The 10,067-nt window shown below is 54.1% G+C and overlaps 1 protein-coding gene across 1 annotated transcript; it reads right to left on the bottom strand.

Annotated features, from left to right (window-relative positions):
• Positions 1 to 287: 287 nt before the first annotated feature.
• On the bottom strand, positions 288 to 9,386 carry LOC104329734 (ficolin-1-like). The gene is given in 10 exon segments (XM_075439449.1): positions 288 to 535; positions 1,414 to 1,548; positions 2,482 to 2,656; positions 3,021 to 3,141; positions 5,166 to 5,217; positions 6,444 to 6,479; positions 7,640 to 7,693; positions 8,391 to 8,508; positions 8,510 to 8,523; positions 9,308 to 9,386. Coding segments are annotated over 10 exon segments (1,032 nt in total).
• Between the last annotated feature and the right edge of the window lie 681 nt (positions 9,387 to 10,067).

The following is a 10,067-nucleotide window of genomic DNA, read 5'->3' on the forward strand; positions in this document are numbered from 1 at the left end:
ATCAGTTTGTCTTTAAATCAAGGTAAAACAGTTTTCAGTAAAAGATGCTCAGGTGCAGTCAGCATCTGCGGGGCTGCTGGGGGTAGTCCAGGGCAAGAATCTGGTGCTTACAGGAGCTCAAACCAGCACCCATCTCTTTTGTTCTCTAAAAGTCTGCTCTAGGCTGCAGGCACAACCAGTAATATCCTTCCTGGTCCAATTTTGCCCTCAATCAACATTATGTTTTGTGTCTTCTCTTGGCTGTTGAGTGGTACTTGTTGGTGCTAGTTAGACACCCTCCTGCTGTGTTAAACTGGCCTGAATTTCATTTCCGTTCGCTTATGGGAGTAGTGGTAGTCTTTGCCCGTCTTCCAGTTTATGCCATCAGCATAGCTCTCGTGAGCGCCCAGCCAGTACATCCCATTCAGGTTGGAGTAATGGCAGTCGTTGTACCACCACGCTCCCTTGTATTCTGCAGCACAGTTAAAGGAGCTCATGTCGTTGTCCTGGTCTGTTGTTGAAAATGCCATGTCCTTGTGGTACGACAAGGAGTCTCCTGCAGAGAGCACATGTTCACGGTTACTGCAACAGAGAGCACGAAAGGGAACTTAACGTGTCTGTGCAGGGGATCAGCGGGCCTTGCTGGGTGTCAGGCAGATTCTGTAAATCCTGCTGTTCTCTTGGTAGCCCAGGTTTCCTCCCTGGTCTTGGAGAAAAAGAGTATCCTGCCAGGACTGCTAAAACACACAGAGACCTTATCTATGCCTATGAATCAAATGGGACAGATTCTGCTCGCAGTTACACAGGTGTCGCTTCTCTTGCACTGCTCAATTCTCTGCAGACATACTGAGGGACTGACGATCAGACAGACTCGCAGTGCACAGAGCCACACAAACCCAAGGCCCTGCTATGTCAGGTGTTGGTTTCACTCATTCCTTCAAGAGTGGTATTGAATTTTGCAGAGGATTTGTTTGCTTTTTAAAGAAAAACAAACCATCAGTCATTAAGCGGATGGAGTGCCAAAGCTGCAAGTATTCCACAGCACCCCAGCCCTGGAAATGCCAGACCTCGCAGGCACGTATTTCCCTCCAATATAACTGAAAGCAGACCTTGGCCCGGCTGCTGCAGAGCTATTGGGAAGGTTACATTGGATGAGGTGTAGAGCAGGACCATGCTCCACATTTGCTGCTAAACCATGTGGCTAGGCTTGTCGGCACTGCTCTGGGTCACACTCTGTGGGTGATGGGTGTCCCTGTCCTTCCCTGCACCCAGAGGTCACTCGGCACCTGGGGTACCATGGCCAGTTTTAAAAAAATTGACCCAGCATGTAGATGGTACAAGGAGTTTGCATGATACAGCTTTGCACCCTGAATGCTGGACACTTCTGAAATGGTTTAGAAAATAGCCTTTCCCAGTGAGCTGCTGCTAACTTACCAGCATTTCCACCAAGGAAGTCTCCTAGAACCAGTTTGTACTTCTCAGACTCTCCTAAAACTCTGAATGAAGCGTACTTGGCGAAATAGTAGTTGTTCTCAAAGTCTCTCAGGTCTATGCGGAGTTCACAGGGTCCTAGAGGAGAAGGTGGACAGCAGTAGTGCAGGGCTGATGGTACGTACGTGCCTGGATTTCAGGGCAGAGGGTTTAAGGATCCCTAAGCTAACTTGAGAGGAACTTCTACTACTTGAGAGACCATGGTTTATTTGAAATTCCTGTAGAACTTCCTGTACCAGCCTTGTAGCCCATCTCTGGACATGCTCCAGCAACTCAATGTCTTTCTTGTAGTGAGGGGCCCAGAACTGAACACAGCGCTCAAGATGTGGCCCCACCAGTACCGAGCACAGGGGTATGATCCCTGCCCTGCTCCTGCTGCCCACACCATTCCTGAGACAAGCCAGGAAGCCGTTGGCCTTCTTGGCCACCTGGGCACACTGCTGGCTCATGTTTAGCCAACTGTCCACCAGAACCCCCAGGCCCTTTTCCGTGGGCAGCTTTCCAGCCACTCTTCCCCAAGCCTGGAGCGTTGCATGGGGTTGTTGTGACCGAAGTGCAGGACCTGGCATTTAGCCTTGTTGAACCTCATACAGTTGGCCTCGACCCATCAATCCAGCCTGTGCAGATCCACCTGCAGAGCCTTCCTGCCCTCCAGCAGATCGACACAGCCACCCAACTTGGTGTCATCGGCAAACTTACTGAGGGAGCACTCAGTCCCCTCACCCAGATCATTGATAAAGATGTTAAACAAGACTGGACCCAAAAATGATCCCTGGGGAACACCACTCATGACCAGCCGCCAGCTGGATTTAACTCCATTCACCACCACTCTCTAATTTCTATTTTTCCTTTTTACACAGTGCAGTTCCCTGTGTGCAATGGGCTGCAAGAGCCTGCGTGCTGTTTAGGAATAACTGTTGGGGCCTCAGACGGATGCGAGAAGTTCCGAGTCCTTTAATGACCCGGGGCTGGACTCCCAGGGCCCCAGCCCAGGACAGAGGCAGACCTTACCCAGTGAGGTGAGGAAGTGGATGTTGTCATTCCCCAGCCAGAACTCCGTCAGCTGGTTCCCAAAGCCTCGTTTGTACGAGTCCCAGTCGCGCAAGAAGTTCACTGACCCATCCCAGCGCCTCTGGAATACCTGAAGGGAAGGGAAGGAGATCCTCAGCCCCCCAGGCCATGCACCCTGAAATCATCCGCAGCAAACGCTTCCCCTGCATTGGGACACTCCTGCCCATCCCTGTGGACCAAGCCCCAGGGGAGTCCCTCGCTCACAGATCGCCTCCATCTGCCCTGCAAGATGTGGAGGAAATGGTTTGCTGATTTAAGCAGGGAGTGGGTCTGCTGTGCTCAGCTTGTTCCAGAGACATCTCCTGGGAGAATCTCCTGCATCCACAGGGACTCACCCAGTCTTGCTGACGTGAACCTCAGCTGTCCCCTCAGTGCATGTGTTCTTCTCTTTTTTGTTTCTATTTTGGTGCTATCCTTTGCAGCCTTAGTAAAAAATCATTGTAAGGCCATAGAAACCTCCCTCTCCTCATCCTACTCACAATCCACTCTCCGCCGTCCGTGTCCATGTCGCAGAAGACAGTGGTGGCATTGCAACCTTGGGGGTAGATGGTGTACCAGCCGCTCAGGACCTTCCCTCTGCCCAGCAGCTCTTGGCAGTTCCTGGCTTCCGTGCAAATCAGGGAAAGAGATGAAGTGGAAAGAGTTAGAACCAGCAGGTCAAGGGAGGTTCTCCTTCCCCTCTACTATGCCCTGCTGAGGCCCCATCTGCAGTGCTGTGTCCAGTTCTGGGCTCCCCAGTGCAAGAAAGATGAGGAGCTACTGGAGAGAGTCCAGCGGAGGGCTACAAGGATGAGGAGGGGACTGGAGCATCTCTCCTATGAGGAGAGGCTGAGGGAGCTGGGCTTGTTCAGCCTGGAGAAGAGAAGGCTGAGAGGGGACCTTAGAAATGCCTCGAAATATCTGCAGGGTGGGGGTCAGGAGGACGGGGCCAGACTCTTTCCAGTGGTGCCCAGCGACAGGACAAGGGGCACCGGGCACAAACTGAAGCAGAGGAAGCTCCAGCTGAACCCGAGGAAGAACTTCTTCCCTGTGAGGGTGACGGAGCCCTGGCCCAGGCTGCCCAGGGAGGCTGTGGAGTCTCCTTCTCTGGAGATATTCCAGCCCCGCCTGGACGCGGTGCTGTGCAGCCTGCTCTGGGTGACCCTGCTTGGGCAGGGGGTTGGACTGGGTGACCCACAGAGGGCCCTGCCAACCCCTGCCATGCTGGGATTCAGTGACATTGTGATTCCATGCTCACCGCATCCGGGGAGCGCATCAGCCTCGTGCCCTGAGCTGGAAGCTTTGCACTCGTCAGCCTCCCAGCTGGCTCCGTGCACTGCAGGGCTCTGCCACGCAGCTACCGGGAGCCAAACCCGGCTGCTGTTCCTGAGCCCACTTCTCACAGGGCAGATGGGCACCTGCTAAGAGACGGTCTGAGGTGCTCAGACTCCTCTCATCTGCAATGGCCCTTTTGGGGGTCTGGGTGATGGAGCTGCCCTGAGCTGGATGACAATCTCATGGCCCAGGAGTTTGTCCAGGCTCAGAAGCATATGGGGAGACACAGGGAGTGTGTGGGTAGTTGGCAGCAAAGGAGTGGTGACACAGAAAAGCAGCTACCTTTAGTACAGAAAACAGTGTTCAGATCATCCTCTGTTGATTGGACAGACAGCACTTTTGAATACACACATCTGTATAAATTTATTTTCCCTCCCCAAAGCTATACCTGAAGACAGAAGCTCAGATTCACGATGCCAAAGGATAGACTGGGACCATCCCTGCCAGATATCCCAGTTTACAGCTGTGTCTGTGGCTTCCAGAGGGGAAAGCCTTGGGAGATGGTCTGAGACGGGGCTGTGGGTGGTGCGGGTGTCTGGGCGTGCTGTGATTGATGCGCGGACGCACAGGCTGGCTTGTGGGCAGGGGTCTCCTTCCTGACGGAGGGGTGGGCTTGGCCTTGGCCTGTCCCTTACTAGTCAAATGTTTTTACGTGCCCATGAAACATCAAGGGGCAGAGGAGTGCCCGTGGCAGCAAGGGGCCGGTTCAGTGCATCCCAGTCTCACTCTGTCAGGCGTTACAGCAGCTCTGAGGTGCCCGAGCCTCTGCACGAAGTGTGGCCCTACGGCACCCAAGTGTAGCCAGAGCAGGATGTAGCTCTGCGTTGGCTTTACCTCATGGAGGCAGATGGGTCAACTGATGCTTGCTTGTTTTCTTTCTTTCTTGTTTTTTATTCAAACAATGAAGTTAGTCTGAGCTCTATCACACACAGGTGAACTCTGCGTCTACGGAACCTGCCACTGCACGTGGGGTGGTACCATTGCCTTTGAGGTACCAGCATGTCTACAGAGGTGTTTCTACTGCTTTCATCTTGGGAACCAGGAGGCTGAGGCTCGACATGCTCCAACAGACACAGAGAGCGGGTGACTCGAGCAGTGCTCAGCTGAGATTACTTTCCTGCCCTGGCTGGTTTACAGAGTAGACACAGAAGGTGCATGTGGCTGTAAGAAGCAAAAGGGTTAACAGTGATATTTCCTTACTCTGTCCTTCAGGGTCACTCTGAATTTGTTTTCAGATTGTCCTGTCCTGACTTCTGGTGCAGGGACTCCACCTCCCTCTGCTCTGCAAAGCCAACGGTGGCATAAAGGACCTAGGATGAAACTCACCCCATGCTTCTGGAAATCCAGGCTCTCCTTTTGTTCCTTTTGGACAAACACCACCATCAATTGCTCTTCACCTTCCACACCCTGCCCTCCCCTCCTCCAGCACTTGGCAGCATTTGCTTTTCAAGACAAATCCTTCTGCACTGGTAGAGGTCTGTGGTGGTAGGGGAAGTGTTTAGCTCATCTGCGCACACAACAGAGGCACAGACAAGCCAGGCAGGAGGAATAACTCAGTATAACGTCCTGCCCTGGCTGCTGCTGGGCCCAGGAGAGGAGACCCACCAGCCCATCTGCATAGACCCACGAGAGCACCGGGGACAATGGCAGGTGGGAAACCAAGTCACAAACTCCTGCAACTACAGCAGTGGCACCCAGCATCCTCAGTCACCTGGATATATCTTCCCCTGACACCTGATTTGGGTCCAGGAAGTCCAAAGGGCAAGACTGACCCAAGCCGTGCCTCTGTTGGACCTGGCTGCTCTGCCTGCTGCTGGCCAGCTCCCGCAGCTGGGTGCCAACGTTGGGTGCCAGTGAGACCCATTGGGCTGGGACACACGGGGCCGGAGCAGGCGGTGTGGGAGGGAGGAGGGAAGGCAGGGTCGAAAGCCCCGAGCAGGGAATGGCTGCTGCTGGCAGAGGGCCTCAGTCTGTGGCTTGGGAGCAGCTGTGACAGTGGGAGCAAATGTGCTGAACCAGCCCCAGATCAGCAGCACTTGGCCCTGGCTGTCACCAGCTGAGCTCCAGGGAGGGAAGCCACAGCGCAGACAGTGCTCGGCAAGTGGCCCTCGTGTGCAGGGTGATGGCATCAGGAAATAAACTTGTTTTGCCCTTGCCCTGTTGCTAGTGCTGGTAGACAGACGTGTTCCTCTGGCACTAGCAGGGACTGAGTTTCATCCCAGCCTCTTCCTTTTGCTGTAGCATGGGCAGGCCAGATGTCTGCCCAAATCTGGCTGTCCCGCAGGCTGGGGCGTGAGAAGCCCTGCGGGTTCTGTAGCTGATGGTGCCGAGCAGCGGCATGGGGTGCCCGAGCTGGGGGCAGCCCCTGTCGCTGAAGAGCTGGTCTGGGAGGGGGGCTGCTCACAGCACCTGGGCTGGCGCTGAGCCTACAATGGGGCACAACTGTCACCAGACAGCCCCAGCCAGGACCTGGTGGGTACTTGTATTTCTCTATAGTTGCTCCCATCTGGTGTGTTGTTCCAGACAAGCACAGGGTGGAAGTTTACCTAAACAGGCTCAGATGATAAATTCAGCACAGCATAACTTACCTTTCAGTCCTGGGAAGCCAGGTTCTCCAGCTGCCCCTGTAGGAGACAAGAGGAAAATGCTCATCACAGAGGACTCAATGCGAGGGAATTCCCGTGGCTCCCCAGGAGGCTGCTGCAGCCCATCCGTATGTCCCAAATGTACAGGAGAGGCTGCCAAGCGGCGCAAAGCCAAGGGCTCTGCCGTGCACCCAGCTGGTGCGGCCACCCCGGCCTGGCTGCTCTCCTGGTCAGCTGCATCTCTCAGGAACAGCGGGAAGAGCAGGACATCAGGGAGAGGGAACAACTGCTCCGTCTGCTGGAGTGGATGGGGATTCACAGATCCATCTCAGTGACTTTTTGAGGGGACTATCTGTTTTCACTTGGGCACCTGCGACATTTTGGGCAATAGCTGCTTTTTCCTTGGGTTTATCCATCCCCTGCTGGGGTTTCAGCTGTAGTCTGGGGAGCTTTTGGCCAGGAAATAACTACCTATTCATCTTGCAAAGGGGCTGTTTTCCCAGCTGGTCAGTGCACCTGTGCCACCTTGGGCTGGGAACTACTTTCTTTAGAAGAGACACTTTCCCAGTGTTTGCAGCACACAGGTCCTGCTGAAGACCTTCAGCACAGCCTGGGTGGAGTGAAAGCTGGTTTCTCAGCAGACATCATCTGCTTTTCAGTGGCTCATCACATTGCAAAGAAATCCCCACTCCCTCCGTGCTTCACCCCATGTCAGCTGTCTCCCGGGGGGTTTGATCCATCCTTCTGGTGGGCTGCGATGGCCTCTCACGCCGAGCCCAGGCCTGGAGGCTGCTGGAAGCACTCAGTGTTGTGTCTGCACACCAGGCCTCCTGGTTGAAGCTCCCTGGAGCTCCGCAGAGAGGGGATCATTGGGGCAGGTTTGACGCCGTGGAGGCAGGGTAGGGTAGGAGCGGGGAATGGGGAGAGGTCTGATTTTAGGGGCTGGTAAGGGTCAGCGGGGAACTTCGAGAAGAATAGGAGTATCTCCCTCTGTGATGTGGTCCCACTCAAGGACACTATTTCTAGTACTCACCCCATGCAAGATCAATACCCTCAAATCCTGCTTTGCCTACGCTACTTCAAGGCTGTTTCTTAGACTATGACCGGCTCTACAGCTCGTCTCTTTAGACCCACTATCCCAATGCATGTCCTGAACTTGGGTAGATTTATGGATTAAAGCTGAATATGTTACACATTACCTTTTGCACCAGGTGGTCCTGCTTTCCCGGGGAGTCCCTGGGCTCCCATTTCTCCTGCAAGGAAAGACTCAATTTGTGCGTGCACATTGACCAGAGGGGAGATGATACAGAAGCCTGGGCAGATGAACCTTGGCTTCTGCAGAAACAAGGAAGCTGGGTTTTCTCAGTTAGATTCAGTCTTGCAACAGATCTTACTGCTTTTCTTCTATTGAAACTACACCACACTGGTACTGCCAGTGTAAGTCCTATTTGCAGTTCACGTATGAATTCCTATGATCTTTGTACAGCCTGGAGCCAGTCCATGGATTTTGCTGTGGTGGGATCTGCTCCCTCTGTCAATGTGATTCACCTTCTCTATGAGTGGACTCTGAAAACCCTGATGGACCTCCATCTCCCTTGTTTCCCGGGGTTGGGGGTGCCGGTATGCTTCCCAGACTGTTCCCTGGTAGACGTGCAGGAGCGTCGCAGCCTTGCTCACACCCAGACTGCTCAGTAAAGACTCAGAAAACAAATGGATGTTTTTACTGTAGAAGAAACAAGGGAGTTGTGACTTGTGACAAGACGGAGGGAAAACCAGACGTCTCCATGTGTGCCAGCACATCTCTAGATGGGGGGTTTCCACTCCCGCTCGACTCTCCAGCTGCTCACCAGTGCCAGGCCAGCCACTGCTCAGCCTCAGCTTGCTTCCCCTGCCCAAAGCAACAAAGCCATCTCACACCACAGCGTCCATTGCTGGCTTTTGGGGTCTCACCTTTTTCTCCTGGGAGACCTGGTTCTCCTTTTGAGCCAGAGGCACCTGGGATCCCTGGGCATCCTTGGAGAACGGCGAGCCGGTCAGCATCACCCAGTCCCACTATTCTCACCTCTAAGGAAATGAAGACAGTCTTTGTGGAGATTATTAGGGCTTTCAATGTCTTGGAGGGGAAAATGAACCCTCTGAGTTCAGGAGCAGTGCAAGCAAAAGCAATGAGGGTGGCAGTTTGGTGGTGTTGTATGTATTAACAGATGGCATTGAGGATCTCTCATATTCGAGGAGCTAGACACTGATTCTCTTAGGGTTCAGGGGAGTTCAGCGAGGGAGGAGGTTGTTATATATGACATTACATGCACGACAAATACACAATAGCTTAATAAAATAAAAGCTGAGATGTGCCCTAGGGGAACTGACAGCAGAGTAAGTGACATTGACGGATCTGTGGACAGTAAAGGTTCTACCAAATTTCCTGACACCAGGTCAGTTTGAAATCACCCGTATCGCCTTCCCAAGGAATACAGATGGAAAGCTGTGCTGCGCAGTGTCCTCAAGCTGCCAAGCAGCCTGGCACCCGGCAAGCACTCGACTGATGCTTCATATTGCTCTGCATCCTTTAGTAACTGGGCCAAAGCACCATGAACAAAATCCCTTAACCAGGATGGAAAACCTCAGCGGGACAGCCTGTTTCTGGAGATCCCACTGGCGAGCAGGGGACGATGCCACATCTTTGGCTGGAGCCAGCAGTTCTGTAAAGTGGCTGCTGAGACTTCATTCTCCCCCTTTCCCTCCTCCCACTTGCAGCTGGATTTAAAAAAGCAAGGAAGGCAAAAAGCCGTACCCATCACCCGGCTCCCTGTGCCGTGGAGGGTGAAGTGGACTGTCTGGGATGGCAGCGGGATCTGCGGGACACTCACCTGGGCAGGCGTCCTGGGCATCGCACACGGCCGCTGCCAGGCTGAGCAGGGCCAGGAGGACTGGGGCTGCCCTGCCCATGGCCGGCACCGCTCCCCGCTCCATTCGCTCCTCATCCATGTCCCGGGCGCTGTGGTTGGCACTGACCCATCTAAGCCTTTTATATCTAACACAAAAACCCAGCATAAGCTCCACCTCTGCGCTTGCCTGCTGCCTGCTCCCAGGCATGGGGCTCCTGCTGCGTCCCGAGCTGTGTCCCAGACCAGCCGCTTTCCACAAGCCTGAGGGGCACGTTCTCACCCGGCTGCCCAGCCTGCCTCACCTCCCACCTCTGCAGACTTTGGATGCCTTTCCCCTCCCATACTGTGTTTCCAGAGGAAATGAACCAGCAAAACCACCGGTTTAGCTAAGTGCAGGCAGCTCCCCTCATCCTGTCTGCGAGTACCTGATGAAGAGCAGAGCTTACTGTGCAGGTGGGCAAACTGAGGCACCGGGACATGAAAAGCCTGGGGACGGCTGAGGCCACTGGCAGGAACAGTCTGGCTCCTGCTCCGACGCGCTGCCTGCCGGGCAGCCCCGCATCACTTTGCAGCCCTTCAGACAGAGGTTTCCATTTACACGTGATCCGTGTCTGACACGGAGTCCAAACTCTGTGTATCCAGGCAAGGTTAAGTGGGCACAGAATCCTGGATATTTTTCATCCTCACCTGTTTTTTTTTCTCCAGTCCCTGTTCGTCACAGCAGTGAGCAGGATTTCCGTTC

Source organism: Opisthocomus hoazin, chromosome 19 (genome assembly GCF_030867145.1).
Source record: "Opisthocomus hoazin isolate bOpiHoa1 chromosome 19, bOpiHoa1.hap1, whole genome shotgun sequence".
Classification (NCBI taxonomy): domain Eukaryota; kingdom Metazoa; phylum Chordata; class Aves; order Opisthocomiformes; family Opisthocomidae; genus Opisthocomus; species Opisthocomus hoazin.